Genomic DNA, 21,181 nt, shown 5'->3' with positions numbered 1-21,181 from the left:
GATGCCATGGCACAGGATTCTGTTCCATGGCGCTCACCATCTGCTGGGACACGGCCACGCGTACCGGCATCTACAGCACAGGCTGGAGCACGCCATCACCATGGAATGCCACGGGAATGTGTCGGGGAGCCCCTCCTCTAGCCTTTGAGAGGAGGGAGGGAATCCTGGCAGGATTCACATTTAGACTCAGACCTGAGGGAGGATAAGGGCTAAACAGGTAAGGCAGGAGAGAAAAGCCACGTTTTACAAGGACAGAAGAGCATGTGCTCAGAACCAGAGGCAAGAAAGTACGGGACGTGGGGAAAATGGAAAGTATTTCAGCTTAGCTGGAGCATAAGTCTGTGAGTGGAGAACAGCAGCAGGGATGCAGGGACAGGCCTGGGGCACAGGCTGTGCTGCAAAATGCACAGGAGGCTGGGATTCCCCCAAGGGAGATGGGGGCGCCTTGCTGGCTTCTGAGAGGGGAGTGTCTGGAGTATATGGATGGCTTTGAAGGCTCACTCTTACTTCATTATGAAAATGGACTGAGGAACACAAGACTGAAGGTTGGGAGCCCAGTGAGGAGCCTCATCCCAGTGGCAGCCTAGATTAAGGCGGAGGCAGTGGATAGAGAGAAGTGGATGCATGTGAAGAGTAATTAGGATATAGAATTAGCAAGACTCGGTGTAAATATCGGATAAGTGAGAAGGAAGATGCTCAAATCGATGGCTGAATAAGCAGGTGACTAGAGGTGCCCTTCATTACACGAGGATTTCAATGTAATGGCAAAAAGACGATGACTTCAATTTTGAATATGTTGGGATTTAGATGTCTCTGGATTACTGAAGGTATTTAGTAAGGAATTGGATACATAGGTGCAGATCTTAGGAAACAGAAAAAGGTTGCAGGTACAGATGGCATCTGGATATATGAAAGAAGGGAAGAGAATCTAGGGGAAAAACTTCAAAGAATAACACTTACGGGACAAAGAAAAAGATGACCAAAAAGTTGGCAGAAAGGTAATTGGAAAAGCAAGAGAATATGGCGTCCAAGAAGCTGAGGGAAGAACTTTCTCAGGAGGGAAAAGGGCTTCCGGCTCAAGATGTCTGATGAAGAAAGCACTGCTCTCTCCTCTCCCCTGTGATGCCACAGAAAGGAGAAAACAGGGAACAAAAGGAAAAAGTCCACAGTGAGGGCTGTCCCTGAGCATGTGACCAACCAGCAATTCCAGGATGATGCACCAGTTACGCATAGGAATAGTTTTGAGACTCTGAAAACTAACTGGGGAGTTTGAGAAATTATGGTCTTATATTCCAACACCAGAACAGCTCAGTTCTGCAATAAGGTCTCTTTTTCTAGGGAGAGTTAATACTTTGAGCTCATAATCTGTGAGCCAGTTACCGTTCAGGGTGCTTTTTACGTGAACCATCTTGGAACCCTCTCAGCTCTTACAAAGTAGAGGTGAGAAGCCCCATCGCACTAAGGAAGAAACTGAGGGTCAGAGAGGTGAGGTGGTTCAGGGATGAAACCCAGGGCAATCTGACTCCAGAGCCCGGGCAGTTTCTCCTAGACTCCACTGTCCCCCTGCCAAACCTTCCCCTTTCAAGACAAATCGCAGCTTCTCCTCCAGGAAAACGCTGGGCTCCAAGGGTAGAAAAGGAAGGAAAATGAAACTGAGGTGTGCAGACAGGGGTCGGGGCAGCACAACCTCTTGGTCTTCCTCCATCCTGGTTCTGGTTACTGAAGACGCAGAAAGTGCCACCTCTAGCTCCCTGATATTATCAGCTCAGATCTCTCTAGCCTCATGTAGGAGAAGGAGAAGAAGCTGGGGTGTGTGACGAGAGGGACAAGAATTTCCTAGAAAGAGACTTTATTCTCTTCTCCCTTTGGGATACTGGTGATTAACTCTACCCCTCCACACACCAGTGGGCTCCTACACTCTCCTGCAGAGTCTTCCCCTCTGACTGGGGACACCTAGCCCATGGGGTTGGCTCTTCCCAAAGGCTGAGCGTGTATTCCTTTGGCTGGGCCACACATCTCCTCCAGGTCCTCCTTAGCGTTGGCCCAGAGCCCTGTCCCTGGGACCTTCTCCCTGGACAGACTCGGTCCCATCTGTATGAAAACAGGATGGATGAGGTTTGCTGGGACCTCCCAGCTGGGGTGATCCATGGAGCAGGCAGGTGGAGTGTGGAACTGCTCTGGATCAGTGTCCCTAAAAAGAGTCACCAGGGATGAGGGAGGGACATACCTTCACACCTGGGCAAGGGGTGGTCCCAGTTCCGGTTGGTGCCATGTTGACATGTAAGGACAGGGTGGCCAATGAGTTGATACCCCGGGAGGCACTCGAAGGTAACTGACTGCCCAACATTGTAGCCAGCTCCCCTCACAATGCCATTGGCGAAGGGCTCTGGGTCTGGGCACTCTTGAAGTTCATAGGCTGGAAAAGATCAGGAGGAAAAGATTACTCTCTCTGGGCGTTTTGTCCCCAATCAGAGTACAGTGGTGGAGAACCAAGACTCGGACTCAGATGGGCCTTTGTCCTTTTCTAGCTATTGGCTTTGGGCAAGTTACTCAAGTTCTCTGCGCCTTTGCTTTCTTATTTAGAAAATGGTTATTGTGAGAATTAAGTAGGATATTATATACACAGCTCTTTGCACATGGCAAGAATGCAATCAATGTTATCTATTATTATTGTTTTCGGGGGGAGAAGGCGGCTCAGGGAAGAGCAGGTTAGACTGAACCATTATCCTTTGAGCACCTCGCTGAGGCTCAGCATGGACCTCGGCTCCTTCATGTGCTTTCTCCTCCAATCCTGACCACAACCATCAAGGTCACAAACACAGGAAGCAGTCGGGTGAGGTCTTGAGGGGGGTCTTTCTGACTCTGAGAAATTAGAACCTGTCAGGAAGGGAGAAACTCGGTGGGAGGAAAAGCCACACCTGCCTGTGGCAAGGAGAGGGAAGAGCTGGGTGGGAAGGAACGTGTGACTGTTGTACTTGGAAGTCCCTCCAAAGAACAGGAACGTTGCTTCCAGAACAGGTGCACCTGCCTCAGACAGAGATGCTTCAGTGGAAGGAGCTGCGGCCTGTCCGACAGGGAGAGGCCTCTGAGGGATTTGCCTGAGCGCATGCCATGGAGCAGGGCCTTCAATTAATTGGATCCACAGGACAAAGAGGGACAAAGAGTGGCCTTCAGGGCAGGAATTAGGCCCACACTACGGGATATTAGCAGTGGAAGCAGAGGGGGCGCTCCCACAGTGGGAATTCTCAGTGGGAGTCACTGAGGCCAAATGAATGCGCCATGGAAGTGAATGACATTCAGCACACGCATTTACAACATAAATGACCGTGATCACAAAGTGGACATGTCCCCAGCAGCCCCTCTGTCATGGCGGCTGTGGTATGTATTTCCTTTCGGCATCGTGTAGGGAGGTCCCGGTGGGAGGACCTGGGCACGTTTCACCAGGAAATCATCAAGGTAATTCGGTGTATTGAAAAATCGGGCAGCTGCAGAGCGAGTGGGCGGGCGGGTCAGCCAGGGAAGAGGTGGCTCTCTCAGGCCGCACCAGAGGGTTTGGGCAATTTGGCAAATGAAAGTCTTAGTGGAAGCAGGGAGACTGTTGCCCAGGGAGGTGGCTGAATGCATGAGCTGGGCCTTTAAGAAGAAGCCTCAGTGGACCCAGCGAGGCAGAGGAGCCTCAAGTAGCCTTGAGGATCATGGCTGGGTCTCTCTTATAGGACTGCAGATTGCCTCCAGTGGAAAGACCTGGGCTTTTCAAAAAGAGAGACACCGGAATGAGGGTACCAGGACTACTTTCATATTGAGAAAAATCTCCAAACCAGAGGAAGATTCAAAGGGAGAGTTTGGGCCTATGGGGCAGACATGAACCCTAAGAAATGGAATCATTAACTTTGTCTGGGTTTGTCCCAAAGGGAGATGCTACAGTGGGGGCAGATACAATTTCAAATGAAGGGCCATTTAAAAAGTATTAATAATGATGATGCCTGACATTTTGGAACAATTATCTGCCTTTCCCTTTTGCTAAGTTCTTACAAATGTAATCTGCTGAGAAATTTTAATGGAGTAAGTTAAGCCTGTCACACTAGATACCTGGGGAGCAGTGGTTTATGCTGTTTTAAAATCTTTACGGGAATATTTAGATGAAGAAGGGTAAGGGAGAACCCCAGCCCAGGAGGTTCAGAGTGTCTGACGGGAGGAATTTTGAGAAAAGTAAGGAGTTAAGAGTTCTTCCAAAGAAAGTTGAGGGACCACAAAGAGCTAGGCGTACTGGATAGAAACAGCCTCCGTGGTGGCAGGTGACTCTTTCGTGAAGCAGGTCTTTGCATAAAGGAGAAACTTGGGGTGAGTGGTCAGAGCCTGTCTACAAGGTAAAACTCCAGTAGGTGAAGGAACGTGGGCTGACTGGGCGGGGGGATGACTTGGACCTGTCACATGCTGGGAGGCCTCCGTGGGGGTCCCTCGACCTCAGGCTCTGGAGATGACCCAGTCGGAGATGCGGGGGTCACCACAGATGAGAAGGCTTAATGGAAGCCGAGGTCCGGTCCTGAGGGGAAGCAGCTGCCCCGATGCCAAGAGTGGCCCCACGGGCATTGCAGGATGGTGCTGAGGAGGTAGCTGGGCCTGTGACCCTGGGAAGTCTCTAGGGGGTGAGAGTGAGAGAGAGGAGCGGAGCCCATCACAGGGTGGGAACCCAGTGGGCGTCGCTGGGCGTCTCCACAGTCGGGCCAGCCCCTGGTGAAGGCACTGGGGCTCTGCAGGCATCCTTAGAACCCCTCCTCCTGGCTTCCACCCTCCACATGCCGTGGAAGTCCTCAGAGGACTGGGCCTCTGGACATGTGAGACCTCAGTGCAGGTACCGCTAACCCAGAGTGTGGGCCTGTGGTCTGGAAGCCTCGGTGCAGGGTCCTGGGTGCAGAGGAACCCAGGTGAAGCTCCTCAAAGGGGAAGGCCTGGTGCATGTGGGAAGGGCTGAGCCCGAGACCCGGGCCCTGTGGGAGGGGTCAGGGCTTCTCTACAGGGAGGGAGCAGATGGAGCCCGAGGGACTCAGGGGGCAGCTTCGACAGGGACAAAGTGGGCTTAAAGCACAGGGGATGCAGCGAGTGTCTGGTCCTATCACGCGAGCCCAGTGGGCAGGTCTGTGCCGGTCACAGGGGTGACGCGCAGAGTGTGGGCAGGCCCTAGGGCAGCTGTTCCGTCACAATGGGGACAAGCGTCATCAGACCTTGCATTTACAGGAGGAGGAGCTTGGGGCTTGTCAGAGTCGAATCGCCTCCTCCCCAAACTCATATGTTGAAGTCCTAACCCACCCCGCCTCGCTCCCCGTACCTTGGAATGAAACCTTATCTGGAGATAGGGTCTTCACCTACCTTTGCCTAAATTAAAGTGAGGTCTTTAGGGTGGGCCCTAATCCCAATGACTGGTGTCCTTATGAAAAAGGGGAAATTTGGAGACAGACAGACATACAGGGAGAACAGCATATGAAGATGAAGCCAGAGACAGGGGTGTTAATTCCAGAAGCCAAGGAGTGCCGGTGGCCAGGAAACCACCAGAAGCCAGGACAGAGGCGAGGCATAGATCCCCCTCACAGTGCTCAGAAGGAACTGACCCTGCCCACACCTCGATCTCGGGATTCCAGGCTCCAAGACTGTGAGACAGTAACTTTCAGTTGTTGAAGCCACCCGGTGTGTGGCATTCTGTTAGAGAACCTCTAGCAAGCTCAGCCTGAGAGAGGCGTGCGTCTGCCCCAGAGGGCATGCTGACCCAGGGCTGGGGCCCGAGTCTCTCCCAGGGCAGACCATGCCGGGGATGCGTCCTGACCCACGGCACAGGCTGCACACCGCCCGCCCAAGCTGCGCACACGTCACAGGTGCAGGCTAGTTAAGGCTGGCCTCCCCGCGAGGTGGGAAGCTTCGTTACCACCAACGACGGGGCACTTTCTGGGGAAGAAGCACAGTGTCTCCATTGGTGAGAGAGGCCAGCTCCTCCTCCTGAGGCTTCCCAGGTGGTGACAAGCCCGACCACACTCAGAGAGGTTCTCTGAGGGGGCAGCGCCTGTATAACTGGTCTAACTGCTCCCATCTCATGGGTACCCTTTAAGGCTTTCCGTAAATGCCAAGCCCAAATCCTTGGCTGGTATTCATGTTTGATAAGGGATAAAAAAGCCAAATGTCAGAATGGAATGTATATAGAACCTTCTATATTGCCATAGAAAACACAACCCCAAAAACCATGACATACTACATATTCTTCACAGCTCCATGTAACATATGTATGGAAACATATGGGAAAAGATCACATCAAAACAACAGCGGTCATTTCTGGGGAATAATTCTGGGTTTGGAGGCTGTAGACAAAGAAAGCTTGGCCTTACCTGTAATGTTTTAATTCCGTCCTTCCTTCCTTCTTTCCTTTCATCCTTTCTTCTTTCCTCCCTTCCTTCTCCCCCCTCCCTTTCTTTTAAAGCAAGGTGAATGTGTTTGTGAATTGTTTGTATAATTAAAAATTAACTTAAAAAAAGCAAATTGTAAAACAGCATCCACAGTGTGATCCAATTTTGGTTAAAAATATAATAATATAGTCACCTCAGTATATGCACAGAAAAAAAAGGGAAAATCAAAGTGTTAAAAGTTGCTACCTCTGCATATGGTGGGGCTGGAGATGGGATCATGGCTGAAGTCTGACTTTCTATGATGCACTTATAAAAACTTCTGTAATGTTTTATTTCTTTGACAAGCATGTACTAGTCTTGGAAAATAGTCTAAACATACGAAAAAATTCAGGGGAAGAGTCTGGGCAAAGGGATTAGAACACATGGCTCCATCAGTCACACTAGGAAAGCATCTGGGGGAAGCTGGGCCTACCCAGGGCGCCCCCTGACCCAGTATAGCGGCACAGGTGGGGCCCAGCGGCACAGCCGCAGGTGAGGACCCTGAACAGCGGAGCCCGAGCCGCGGTGGGTGGGGCTGGTTCCGCGAGGGGCGGGGCCTGTCACTGGACTTCAGCTCAGGGCGGAAGAGCTTAGCTGCCAGTGAGCTCTAGCTGCCAGTGAGCTCGGTCGGACCTCAAACAGGGAAACCCCTGGTGGGAGTAACAGCACCCATCTCGTTGTGAAGGCTCAGTAGGCCCACCTGGGACTGTTACCAGAATGGTTCCTGGAATCCTCCATCAAGTCACAGGAGGATCTTTGCCAAGAGTAACTGATGTGAAGGGGAAGACCCAGAGGGGTAAGTGAGCCTCTCTGGCACGGCATAAGAGGCTGGTTGGATAGTCGGGGATGCCCGAGTGGGATGCTGGGTCACTTGCTCAGAAGAAGCAGTTGGCTGTCAGGCCTGGACGGGGTGGAGGCTGAGAGGGCCCTTTGGGGCTGTCACCCTGGAAAAGCTTGTCAGAGGGGTTAGATATCCTCTGTGAGGCGACTGAAAGGAAGCCTCCGTGGACAGGCCCACCCCCCCACCCTTCCTGTGTTCTCTCTTCCCCTGGGACGATGCAGGTAAGAGGCGGGGATGGATGGGGCCTTCCCTGTCCTTACCCTGGTACTCCAGCTTGAATCCCGGCCGGTTCTGGGAGTGGTCACTGTGGAAATACACGGTGGTCTCGTGGGACGTGGAGAGCAGGGAGCCGGGGAGCTCACTCCCACTGAATCTGCCCATCATGCGGCTGGTCTCATGGGGGCCGTTTCGGATTTCTATGAAGTCATGGTTGGGCTCGGTGGAGAAGTTCAGGAACTGGATGTGAGCTCCTGGGAGCAAGACAGAGGCAGACAGTGCCCAAAGCAACACAGTCCTGCTTCTGATGTGCCGCCTCCTGGAAGCAGGGCCTGCCAGAGCCCATGTGCCCCGACTACCAACTTCCCACCCGTTAGGGTTCCTGGAACACACTTGGGGAGATGCCGGTCCAGTCCAGTCTCTTGTCTTCAGGCAGGACTGAACTTAAAAGTATACTATTCATTCACAATGAAGAGCACCAGTCATTTCAAAGCCCCGTCCCGAGTCTATTTTATTTTGTGGAAAAAGAAGTTCAGGGTTAACACCTGATTTAATTTGGGATTCATATGTCTAGCATCAGTATAAATATAGCTTTGCTAAAAGAAACTTTTACTTAAAAATACCGCTACTTAAAAATAACTACACCCAATCAAAGACATTAACTTCAATACTGGTATTTTCTAGAATGCTTATGATAATTCAGAAATTAGAAGAATATATTGTCCCAACTGTTCTGTTAAGAGGCCGAGTGAAGTTCATACTCTGCGATTTTATTGGATGAATCAGGACCTCCCAACAACCCAAAAGGTGAAATGGATCTCATCAAAATCTTAACTCACATATGAATATATTCTTTGTGGAATAAAGGTAGGACTATTGATAAGATTTCTCAAAATTAGGCTGCTACTAAAATTGATAGTGAAGAAATACATTTCTGAGCATAGGAAAATGTTTCCAATGTTAATTGTGAAAATCTGACTGCAAAGTAGTGTGTAGCACACAATTCTAATTTTTGTATTAAAACATTAGGAGACTGTTCATCGATTCACTACCAATATTTATTGAGCATTTGCCAGGCATCAGGGCTGTGCCAGGCACTGCACAGAGAGGGACGAGACCTGCAGGGTCCCTGTCTTCATGAAGCTTACATTTTAATGGTGAGGACTAAGCTGTTACTGATGATTTCTACATGGTGGGACTCAGACGGATCTGAACTTTTATCATTTGCTCATCTGTACTTTGTTATTTGCTTAGGATGAGCACACCTGTGTGAATTTTTTGGCATCTGATTAGGTGAATAAAATAACACCTGCTTTGACATCAACTGCTGAAGACTCCCATTCCCCTTCCTCTGTCCACAGCGGCAGCCAATCTCATGAATTTGGAACACAGCCTTCCAGTTCATGGTTCTGGATTCTTAAGTCTATATCTGGTTTGTTTTAAACATTTGCATAAATGTTAATATATTGCATGTACGGTTCTGTAAACTTCTTTTTTATTCAACATTGTGGTTTTCAAGGTCTACCCTTGTTGCTGTAAAAAGATACAGTTCATTGATTTTTAACTACATATTAATTAATTCCATTTAATAAATTATCCAACCACACTATTCATTCTCCTATTAATTAACATGTAGATTGCTTCCAAATTACAGATAATTTCGCATTGAGCACCTTTGTTACCTCTAGGAACCTGTGCTTCCCAGGCCACCGCCCAGGCATCCTCCCAACCCCCAGGGTGGCAAGCCCATCAAAAGGACTCTTTAAATATGAAAACGAATATATATATGTATATGCATGACTGGGATATTGTGCTGTGCACCGGAAATTGACACACTGTAACTGACACATTGTAACTGATGGTACTTCAATTAAAAAAAAAAGACTCTAAGGATAGCCAAATTTCTGAATTGAGCTGCTTAACTGCCGCCATCTAGTGGCAGAAGTTTGTAACTGCAGTAGCTTTAAAACACTGAAACCAGGTGCCATCAGGGATTGTTTGGAGTCCAACACTAACTTCAAAGCAAGGGGATCCTGGACTTGTGTGACTGGCCCCCACAGGAGGCTGATTTCCCCGGAGGACTTATAGATAGACAGCTCTGGGGGCTGAACATCAGGACTTACAGAGAACAGTGATGCACCTCCCACTTAAACTTCTGTTTCCCTTTCGAGGTTGCCCTCCCCCTAACCTTTTCTCATCTGAGGTTCTTCTGGCTCAAACCTGGATGCAGAGCTATAGAGTCTCCCAGCTCCTTTTTCCTCAATGTCTCAAAATCTGGAGTTTCCCAAACTGCCAAAGTCATCATCATTTTACACTCCAATCATCCATCCCCAGCTTCCTTCAGAAGATGCTACTTCATATAAGACTCCACCTTTTGGGGGGTCACAACCTTGCCCGTCCCCTCAGGTAAGACTTAGAGAAGTCTCATGAGATTGCTTTCTCTTGAAAGCCTCTTCTCCATCAGAAGACCCACTCTAGGCTGAATAATAAGAGTCTCATGCTCTACCGACTGAGCTAGCCGGGCGCCTAGGCCGAATAATAAAGGACAAAAGAGTTGGTCTTCGTTCCTGAGGTCACAGAATGAGAAAGCACAGGCCTGTGCAGGAGCGATCCCCTTGGGACACGTGGTTCTTAGGAGCAGAGCAATGACTCGGGCAAGATGATCTCTGTGTACAGCCTGTAAATTCCATGTCAACACAAATCCTTTATCCCTTCAACAGAGATATCTGGGGTTAAATGACATTCCCAGTGCACAAGAATGGCCAGTCATTAAGTTTTGTACCTAGATCAACGCCCTCCACACCCCACCAACCCCCAAGCCGGGCATACTCCATCTCCACACACACACACAACATCTCCCAGTCTCTAAGGCCAGCTAAAATGTGACTATAAAGAATGAAAACTCAACTTCACATTGACCTTGGCTCAATTTAATTAGGATGAGAAATTGGATACTGGAGTTAAAAGCACAGGTTGAGGTCTACTCTCTGTAAAATATATGTTTTTTTTTCTTTTGTAACCATCCCTGGTTATTTCTCATTCCACATTCCTGGGTTTTAGCTCACTCCCCAAATAATAAAAACAGTAATGGCAATCTCTAAGGTCTTTTCCCTAGTTTATGTTCCCTAAGCATCTCTACTATTCTTTTTTTTATTCTTGAAGTATAGTCAGTTTACAATGTGTCAATTTCTGGGGTACAGCATAATATTTCAGTTGTGTGTATACATATATATACATGCATGTATTTCTTTTCATATTCTTTTTCATTATAGGTTACTATGAGATATTGAATATATTCCCTGTGCTCTACAGTAGAAACTTGTTCATTTCTACCATTCTTAATTGATCCTCACAATTGCACAAGAGGTCAACAGATGAGCTTGTGGAGAGGCAGAGAGCTCAACTGACTTGGCTAAGGTTGTGCTGAGTGACCACAGCAGACAGCTGGTTTAAGCCCGGAGGCATGGGCGGGAAGACTTACCAAAGCCCACGGGCAGCACTATTTTCCAGGAGCAGTCCATGTTGCTGGGGTAGTTGCCCGGGAAGCCTGGGCTCAGGATCACCCCCTCCATGTCTTCCACTGCTCCGCCACACTGCGCTGTGACCGTGAGACCAGACAGAGGGTTAGGACGGCATCAAGGCGAGTACAGGGCCATGCAGCGTTTGGACTTTTCTAAGTCAGTTTCCCTTTGAGAATCCAAAGGAACCTATAATTCATCTCTCTAAAACACTACCCCTGGAGGCAAAACTGAGTATGCAAATCCAGGAAGGGAAGCACATCCTAGGACTGCCCAAACCGTCCACAAACCCAAGGTACAGGCTCTTGACCTTGAGAGTGCCCTTCAAAGGTCAGTTTCCTTAGTGAGGCTGTGCAGCAAAAGTGGTCTGCTCAGAGAGAAGTGTGACCTTCTCCTACAGCATCCCCCAAATCTCCCTCTCCTCACTGTCTATCGACTATTCTGGGACTGAAAAATAGGATGAAGGAAGGGGGCTGGCAGGCATTGAGTCCTCGCTCTGTGCAGGCACCAGGCCAGGCTCCTTACAAATACACCTTCCATGGGGTTAGGGTTGGGTGGTCAGCAGAGAAACCCCAGCACCATCCCACCCTCAGAACTCTGACACACACACTCAGCCAAAGTGCCTGTGATTATTCCCTGGAGAGCCAGCCAGCAGGGGCCGGGGCATCGGAAACTCCAGTTGAGATGACCTCAGCCCGAGCTGTGTGAGGATGCAGGGCTGGGGCAGGACTGCAGCCTGGCCAGTTGCCATCGATCTCTTCCTTTTACATCTTACTAGGGACAGGTTGTGTGAGTAGAAAGGGGTGGCCAGTCATGGAAGGCCGGAGAAAGGTGGGGTGGGGCGGTTATCTGGACTGGGCGACTTGAGCACACAGACCTGAAGGGAGCAGGGCCAGGTTCAAAGCAGGGGCTCTGGCCTTGACCCTCGGGCTCACAATCCCAATGCTCTCACTTCCTGTGTGACTCTGGGTGAGTTCTAAACACCCCTTCCACCAACCTCCGTTTCCTGCACCCTGCACCTGTGTCTCAGGGTTGTTATGAGATTACAACAGAAAGGACTTCTCTTCACTTGGGACAGGGGCCGGCAGGCACAGTAAACCCCTACCCACAGCAGCTGCTGCTCCTGAGTGGGTCCCCGGGCAGGGCCTTTGTAATACAGAATTGGGGGAAGGGCCTGGAGCTGACCAGTCACCTTTCTGACTGCTCTGTGGGCCACCAGGCCCTGCACCCTGGGGAGATCACAGAGGAGAGATGCCACTATGCTCGAGTGATGCTCCCTCAACTCACCTCGCTTCCTACCCGAAGGTTAGCCTTGATGTGCCCTTGCAGCTGGCAGAGCATCAGGGAAACCCAGGTTTCCATTCCCGACTCTGCCACTTTCTTTTTAACCCTAAAAGCCTTAGTTTTCCTACTTGCAAAAATGAGGGGATGATATCTGCCCTGAAGATCTGCAGTGAGGAGACAGGTAGCTCCATGCCTGGCACGTGGGACGCACTCAATAATTGGGTGTTCCTCGTGCCCCAACCTGATTAGAAGCTGCCAAGAGTGGAGACCCTGTCTTTTCTTGTATACAGTGAACTCTTCATCACTGCTTAGCACAGAAACCAAACCAAGCTAAATCGTTTCACAGGGAACCCCCAGCCTTCCTCTGTCAGTGGATTCTGTCTGTGCCACGGAAGTCACAGGGGAAAGCCCAACGTGCCCAGAGGTTCCACTTAGGGTTTGGTGGATGATCTGCAATCAGAAAAGTCATCATCGTATTTTCGAATGGGCAGGGCTCCTGTCACGTTTCATTTGGTGGATAAAGGTTTCCAAAGGTCATGAAATCTTGAGAGTTTAAGCTTACAAAAACATGCCTGAAACTACCGTCTTCGAGCAGAACTGGAATCCCAAACTTCCTTTGGATTTGAACTTGATCCTGGTGATATGTGACCAAGCTCAAATCCTGGTAGAAACAGATTTGAAGGAATTGGAAAAGTCAGGGCTGTCTTACCAATACAGAGCGGAGGAGGGAAATTCCAGCGCCGCACGGTTCCGGGCATACAGGAGATGTGGGCGTGGCCCTGGAGGAATCAGGAACAGGGTGGGCTAGCAGCCCCCACGGGCACAAATGCATGTACAACCCAGAGCAGGGGGGCTTGTCCTAGGGCCTTGGGTTAAGGAACAAGATACAAGGATCCACTGTGGGACAGGGAGTGAGGCAGAGGGAGAGAGGCTTGGGGAAGGATGCTTAATAACAGCCATCACTAAAGAATTCTCATTATTAAAGGTTCCTTGTGAGATTCCTTTAATTACTAGATTCCCTCATGGCCTTGAAAGGAAAATTAAATTTTCCCAGAGTCTAATCTAACCAAAACTTTGCAGGAACAGATTCAAGATCGATTTGTGCCAAATGGCTAAAGTCATCACTTTGTCTTTTGTGTGAACAGCTCCAAGAGGGGATAATGGTCCCTGGGGAGTTGGGGGCTGGGGGGCTTCTTTCTGTTCTGTGATGACTGTAACTCTGCTGGTGGAAGGCTGGCTGACCACAGCTCAGGGGATACCTCCCCCAGGGGTCATGGTGAGCTACCTGGAGGGCATAGCCTGGCTCACACTGGAAAGAGACCACGTCGTTCACCAAGTAGCGCTCGCCTGTCTTCACCCCGTTACTGGGCACAGCAGGTTCTGGACAGCTGCTCAGGCCCACCGCTAGAGGAGACAGAAACAGACAGACAGGAGAAGGGACAAGCCCATCAGGTTGATGCACTAGTAGGCGGAGAACGATGCTGGTGGCAGGGAGGAGAAGCTGCCTCCAAGTTGTGCCTTCTCTACTTTCTCTCCTCTCAGCCTCTAGCCTACTGCTTCCCAAACCTTATAGCTCACAGTGCACGGAGGAAATCAGAATTTATATGGCACAGAGGCTCATCAGACCAAAGCCTCCTAAGGCAGGAGGTATCATCTGGGAACTCTGGCTGCCCACCTGCCCACTGGGCTTAAAACTACATAACATTGCTATTACTCCAGAAAGTTCCCTCATGCTCTTCCCAGGCAATTTCTGTCCCACAAGTGCCTTCAAGAAGTGAATGTTAGAAATGAAAGCTGTTTGGTCCTATGTCCACAAATCTCAGCATCTGGGACAAAAGACCCCAATGACAGTGTTAAAACAATAATCGAGCTGAATTTAAAGATAAACAAAATTATATTGTACAGCACAGGGAAATATATACAAGATCTCATGGTAGCTCACAGCAAAAAAAAAATGTGACAATGAATATGTGTATGTTCATATATAACTGAAAAATTGTGCTCTACACTGGAATTTGACCAACATTGTAAAATGACTATAACTCAATAAAAAAATGTTAAAAAAAAAAAAGTTCTTCATCTTGGATGTTATCTTGTCTTTTTTTCTCCTCTCCTCCCTGCACTCCAAGTAGAATGCAAGTCAGTCTTTAGTGGGGGTGATCACAACTTAGTAACCCAAGACTGATTTACTGGAATGGCAGTGGTGGCCAGAAGGAGGAGGGGCAGAGAGAAAAAGAGAGAAGGCAAGAGCAAAAGAATGTGGTGGGCTTAAAAACGGAGTGAGGAGAAAGGTGAGGACAGAGAAAAAGGAAGAGGGAGGCAGAGAAATCCATTCTAATTTCTCTAACATTGCACAGCTTGATTTTATTTAAGCCATGCTGACAACAAAGGAAGACTTTTAAAACATCATATGCAATTTATTACTTTTGAGAGCATATTGTTCCATTTCCATTTCAATTAAATAAACATTAAATATGAGTCAGCAGTAGATGGGACTTTTCAGTACCCTTCAAAACCATTTGCCTCTACAATGGCAGTTAATTCTCCTCTTTTGTACCCTCTTTGTAGATTGTCTACAAAACAAAGACAGAACAGCAAGGTCTTGGCTCCTAGGAATTTTAGCCTCCAAATACTAGTGGGGACCGGTTTTCCCCTAGCTCTTTCCACTGTGAGAGGACAGCGCAGGATAAACATCAGCAGAATAACGACAACAACAGCACACAAAATATGAAGAGGTGAATTTTTCCTGGGAACGAGGCAGTAGAATGACAAAGAAATTTAGGAAGGAAGTCTGTCTTTGGAATAAGAAAGAAAAGAGAAGATTCTAGGAGGTTCAAATTTAAATACTGGGTAAGGAAATTTAAATATTGGGTAAGGAAACAAAACTGGAGAGAACAGAAAAAGGTGGGTAAAAGGAAAAGTGTGAATTATTCAAGAGACCAGAACACTTCACCCCGCGAGGTGAGTGAGGCTTGAGAGGTCCGCGGGAGGAAGGTCTCGGAGGCCCCTGTCCTATGCTCTACCCTTCAGGGTCTTTGCTTCGAGCTGCCCCAGGGCTTTCTGACAAGCTACACTCTCAGTTCTCTCTGGTAATGAGCATCCTGGGATCCAGCTAATCCTCTCCCAACTACCTGGACAAAACTCATTCATTTTGGAGACCAGCTGGGTGATGCTGACCTTATCAGGCCTCTAGCACCAAGTGGGGCTTCTTCTGCACAGGCCCACCCTGTTAAAGATAGTCCAGCCCGCCATCCCCTCCCACATGTCTTCTCTTTCCAGACCTAACTCAGGCATCCCTTGGCGTACAGTCTCCCCTGGCCAGGTTGGGCTCCCCTGTTCCGTACTCCCCTAGCATATCAGGTTGCACTACAATTCTTGCTTCCACGTCCATCTCCCCCCAGACTTTCTGCGTTGTGTCTTATTCAGCTGTGTTTTGTGGGCATCTAGCACAGGGCATGCGTGCCACATTGTCTTCATGACATTCACTTCTTCAACCAGCCCCGGGGACAAGTGACTGTTCTGTCCTTGGAACCACCGCTGCACCTCCTGGCCACACCCCTGAGAGCACCTGGCATGCCGTCATGCCCTTCTCGGTCTGCCTCTCTCCCAGGGACTCTGAGAGGACTGACCCATCTTGATCTCACCCAATCCTAGCAAAACCCAGCATCGCACCTGGCACATTGTGAACACTCAGGTAGGATTTGCTGAATGAATGTGTAACAAACACTGCTGCTACTTATTTCCTGCACCCAGTGGGGAGGGGGATGGGCAGGCAGTCTCAGGATGAAAGCAGCTACCCCAGCAACCTCTGTCTTTGCTACTCCACAAGGCATATCTGCAACCCTTTTTCTTTTCTTTAAAATTAAAAAAAAAGTTTAAATACAATTTAAAAGGTTACTCTCCATTTACAGTTATTACAAAATAGTGGCTGTCTTCCCTGTGTTACATAATACATCCTTGAGTTTATCTTACGCCCAGGAGTCTGTATCCCCTACTCTCCCTGCAACCCTTTTTCTGGAAGAGTTTTTAGTTGTGACTCCCTAGGGATGCTGGAAGCCAGGATGTAAGGTTTTGAGGGTGAAGGGAGAAATCTGGTGGAAGAGAAATGAAGTTTCCAATGAGGAGAGGAACTTAAAGACAACTGCATCACCGACCAGTTGGAGAGGTTAGTTTTTAGGACTGGCGGAGAAGAGGGCCTGGGCTGCGGCCAGTGACCGGGCCCCCTTCCCACTCCTGTGTGGACGCCAAGGAAGCACGCAGGCTTTTGCGTCACAGACCCTGGTTCCATCGCTTACTGGCTGTGCGTCTGGAGGAGGTTTCAGGCCTTCTCTGAGCTTTAGTGTCCTCATCGAGGTCTGCGTAAGGCTTAAGCGGGGTGGGGAATACACAGCCCCAGGGTAAACCCTGCTCAGCAAGGGACCTTGGGCCCTGTCACTTCCCACCCTGACCCCTGCGTGCAGCTGAGACTGGATCCTTACTTTTGTACTCCAAGTGGAAGCCAGCTGCAGACACGCTGATGTCTGAGTAGAAGTGAAGGTAGAGCTGGTTGGAGGTGCTGTTCAGAAGGGCAGGCACGGTCGTCCCTAGACAAGGACACAGGGACCACTCAGGCTCAGCCTTCTCTCACCCCCGGGCACCTCCCCATTTCTCTTGCTATTGCTACCTGCTGACATTCTGCTCCCACAGTCCCCAGATATCCCCAGTTATCAAACGCCCTAAATGACAAATTAGCACCCCTCGGAGTGCTGGATTTCCGATGGCTGAGGGAGGAGAGACTCCAAACAACTTCCTGCAAAACAGCAGTGGGAGAGTCCCACACCAGCAGTAGGGTAACTTCCTCATGTGGCCTATGAGTTTGGTCCCCTTCCAGCCATCTTCCAAGTGACTCTGACATGGATAATCCTCTGGGCAATCCAGGCAGTGTAGACAGTTTATCTAGGGGCACATGACTCTTTCTTATATTTTGATAACATGGAGTCCTGGGGTCTAAAAGACCCAGATAATTGCCCTGGATTCTGGGCAAAAATCATACACCACACTTAGAAGTCCATCACTGGGATGGAAAATGGTGCAGCCCCTCAAAAAAGTTAAATATGAAATTACAATATGATCCAGGAATTCCATTCCTAGGTGCATACCCAAGAGAACTGAAAACACGTTCCCATGGAAACTTGTACGTGAACGTTCATAGCAGCATTATTCATAATTAGCCAACAAGTGGAAACAACCAGATGGATAAATGAAATGTGGTCTCTCCATGATGCAGCGCTAATGTGCACTGCCACGTGGTGACCTTTGCAAACATTATGCTGAGTGACAGAAGCCAGACCCAGAAGGCCACATATTGTAGGAACCCATTTATATGAAATGTCTGGAACAAGCAAATCCATAGAGACGGGCAGTGTATATAGATGGTACCTGGTTTCTTTTTGGGGTGATGAAAATGTTTTGGGATTAGATAGTGATGATGGTTGTACAACTTTGTGAACTTACTAAAACCCACTAAATTGTACACTGTAAAATGGTAAGTTTTATGGCATGTGAATTATATTTCAACAACAACAACAATAATAATAAAAGTCCACCACTGTCCCTCTGAGTCGAGGTCCCTGGATACCCCACCTCACCTGAGAAACTCCCCAGCATGGTTACAGTGTTGTCTGCACCGTCAAACACTTCCAGTGAGTCCCAGTTCTGCTCCGTGACAAAACTGATGACTTGAATCTGGGAAGGCAAGGGGATTGAACTGTTGATCGGGCAGCCCACGTCCCTCCCTCCTCCCCTCACTCCCCTCTCCTCCCTTCACACAGTTCATTCAGTTATTGAGCACTGAGACTGGACCTGACATGGTGCTGAGAACTTTGTTAAAAGTGAGAGGCAGCCCCTGTCCCCAAGGAGCTCCGGGTGCAGTCAGGGAGAGAGGTGTGAAGTGACTACGAGACAGTAAGTGTGCTTTGTAAGGCGGACGATGGGGAAAGGAAATTCCAGGAAGTAGGATGACTTCCATCTGAATGGCCTTCTCATCCCTCCAGCACTCCTTGGGTTTCCCTACTTCGTGGTCCCGGTTGCACAGACACCTCTGCAGCAGTGAGCAGGTAACCCACTCCCAGCCGGACCTCTCCACCTCCAATCCTGCTTGCTGCCTCTCTGTTGGCCTTGCGGGCCCTGGACAGTCTTCCCTGCCACCACAGCAACTCTGGGTCTCCCCTACTCGGCCCTTACCACTGGGCACCAGAGAGGGCCCTGCTCTGCTGCTCCCTCAGGCTGTTTCCATGCTTGTCGGTCTGCTCCTTCCCCTCACCTGCAGAGCCCCCTGTTTTCTCCCCCACAACCTCAAGAACCCTTCAAGCCCTTTGATCACCTACAAATCCTCCCCAGTCTTCACACTCCAGCTTCAGGCCCACTTCCTTCATCTGGCTTTCCTGATGGCCGAGCCACCGCCCACCCCTCATCCTCCCTGATTTACGCGTCCCTCTCAGGCCCCCTGAGGCTCCTGGGCCGTGAGCTGCTGTGTTTTCCTGTTTGTGGGCCTCACCACTGCACCTGGCCTGCCGGGCAGGGACAGCTGCTATGTCTCCTCCCAGCCACCACCCCCGACCCTGAACTGAGGCGTCTCCTCGCCCTTACCTGGATGCCAGCACCTTCGGGGACCACGATCTTCCACACGCAGTTGAGGCTGTTGAGATAGGGCTCCGGGAAGCCGGGGGACAGGATGGTGCCCCTGCGCTCCGTGAGGTTGCCTCCACAGGGCACTGCCAAAGAGGCGGCACTGGTCAGAGGCTCCCCCTTCACCACGCTGTCCCTGTGGGTCCCCAAGGGGAACCTCCCCAAGCAGACTCCTCCCAGGGCTCCCTCGCTTCGCTGTGACTCCTCCCCCTGCTGGCTGCTCCCATGGGCCCCCCTCCTGCCTCTTCCCCATACAACTCTCCTCAGGGACCAGGATGCTGCTCCTGCCCTCACACGTGTCCCCCTCCAGCACCTCTCCTGCTGCCCCTCCTTGCTGTCTCCACACTGACCGACAGGACAAGTGTTTGGCACCCTCTTAGGTTATGCTGGCCGGTGTTGCTGCTCCCCCCAGGGAGAAAAGACTGTTTGCTGGCCACCCTCTTCCCCAAGTCCTGGTTGTCCATTACTCACCCACACATGTTGGTGCTGACACATTCCACTGGGCCAAGGCCCCAGGAACCGGGAGGCACTCGATTTCTGGGGACCCCTGCAGGGCATAGCCCGAGTTGCATTCGAAGCGGATGACAGCCCCCACGGAGAAGTCGCTGCCTAGCCTCCTGCCGTAGCGGGGCTCCGGCACAGAGCTGCACTGGGTGGCACTGGTCCGGGGCACCGCTGCAGGGGACAAGGGCACTGAGGGGCTGGAACTGAGACAGTCTGGGTGGGGCGCTGAGAGGCTCCAGGCTTTCCCTTCGGGCAGGGGGAGGGGGCTTTCTGGGATGGTGCCTTTTAACCCAGCGCCCAGGGAGGGTGTCCCAGTGGCAGGATCAGCCCTGAACAGGGCAGCCCATCGTGGGCAATGGAATGACCAGGGCCTCTCTTAGAACCTGGGCCCTAAAAGAGTGGACATTCTCCTGGACGAAGAGAGGCTGGGGCCTGCAAGTGAAGGCCAGTGTGCGCCAAGACTTGCTTGTCCACAGCCGGCTCACTCCAAAGCCTACGTTTTCCCCACGCCTTTCCTGGGCCTTGCAGACAAAACCAAGCTCCACAGGAGAGGGTCTAGGTAAGAGGCCTGGGCTGGTCCTCCCAGTGCCACGAGGACCATGCCATACACTGGGGAGTGGGGGAGCTGCGGGGCAGGGAGGCCCAATTAGCTTCCCATCTCTGCTCTCTCCCCTGATTCAACATGGAGTTTGGCCTAAGAATTGTCTGTTGGGTACATGAATGTATGAAATTCAACTGAATTTCAGGGAACTGCCCCACAAATCAGTAATTGTCCCCAAACACCCTAAGAATGAGGCCAAGACTAGGGGTTGAAAGTCCCTGTTCCTTCAGTCACAGAAGAACCAAAACGGCCTTCACACTTCCTGTGTCCACGTCCTGCATACCTTGGTAGACAAAATGGAAGCCTCTGGCTGGTACTTGGCCTTTGGCACTGAACTTAATGAGGACTTGATTGGAGGTGGCCAGGGGCAGCGATTCTCCTGCCGAGATAAAGGGTGAGGAGGGGAGGAAGACAGTGAGTCCAGCCGACAGGCCCAGCTGATAAGATCCTGGCCAGGAAGGAGGGGCCTGCCCACACCCCACAAAGCAACTCCTTCCACCTCCCAAGTCTTCCTGAAAGAAAACCTCGCATTTCTACTACACTTTAGTTTAAAGTTTACAGAAAGCTTTTGCCTCAAGGTCTTACCTTGACCTATGGCCAATGAGAGCTTGGCATGACAAGAGTTCAGTACCCCAGTTTATAGATCAAGAAAGAAAGGTTCAGAAAGATGAAATGACCTGCCTGGAAAGGAGGAAGCTTCTCAAGATGTGCTGACCCACTGGGACAGGGAGAATGGTCATCACCAAACTGACTGGCGGTTGACTTGGAAAACTGACATCAATCTGATAAAGTTAAAAAAAAAAAAAAAAAAAAGGCCGCAACTTCTGGGAAGGAAGGTGATGTGATCATCTGAGAGCAACTGGCTTTTCCTAGATGTCCTGAGAAATGACTGATAACCAGAGTGATCACAGCATTTATTGCTTGTATAGGGACACTTGGAGGAGTCAAAGGGCATGCTCTGAATAATTATGCTGGGACAACCAAGTGAAAGCTGGGACTCCCCCAGGCAGAGTGGGATGTATTGTCAACCAACCAAGAGCACATAAATTGGGGGAAGTCTGCACAGGCACAGGAAGCCAAGGAAGCCAAGGAAGCCCAACAGCCTTTACATCGGAAGCTAGAC

The 21,181-nt window shown here is 50.1% G+C and overlaps 1 protein-coding gene across 1 annotated transcript in view; it reads right to left on the bottom strand.

Annotated features, from left to right (window-relative positions):
• Nucleotides 1-21,181, bottom strand: part of CSMD2 (CUB and Sushi multiple domains 2) — a 575,735-nt gene that overhangs the window by 90,512 nt on the left and 464,042 nt on the right. The window contains exons 33-42 of the mRNA XM_074376903.1: nucleotides 20,342-20,437; nucleotides 19,425-19,628; nucleotides 18,915-19,039; nucleotides 17,915-18,011; nucleotides 16,766-16,870; nucleotides 13,573-13,691; nucleotides 12,997-13,066; nucleotides 10,967-11,083; nucleotides 7,530-7,739; nucleotides 2,228-2,416 (exon numbers count right to left, since the gene is read on the bottom strand). Coding sequence (XP_074233004.1) covers nucleotides 2,228-2,416; nucleotides 7,530-7,739; nucleotides 10,967-11,083; nucleotides 12,997-13,066; nucleotides 13,573-13,691; nucleotides 16,766-16,870; nucleotides 17,915-18,011; nucleotides 18,915-19,039; nucleotides 19,425-19,628; nucleotides 20,342-20,437 — 1,332 coding nt within the window. The remainder of the gene's footprint in view (nucleotides 1-2,227; nucleotides 2,417-7,529; nucleotides 7,740-10,966; nucleotides 11,084-12,996; nucleotides 13,067-13,572; nucleotides 13,692-16,765; nucleotides 16,871-17,914; nucleotides 18,012-18,914; nucleotides 19,040-19,424; nucleotides 19,629-20,341; nucleotides 20,438-21,181) is intronic.

Source organism: Camelus bactrianus, chromosome 13 (genome assembly GCF_048773025.1).
Source record: "Camelus bactrianus isolate YW-2024 breed Bactrian camel chromosome 13, ASM4877302v1, whole genome shotgun sequence".
Lineage (NCBI taxonomy): Eukaryota > Metazoa > Chordata > Mammalia > Artiodactyla > Camelidae > Camelus > Camelus bactrianus.
The sequence above is the reverse complement of the archived record's forward strand: the minus strand, read 5'-3'. Positions and strand labels throughout refer to the sequence as shown.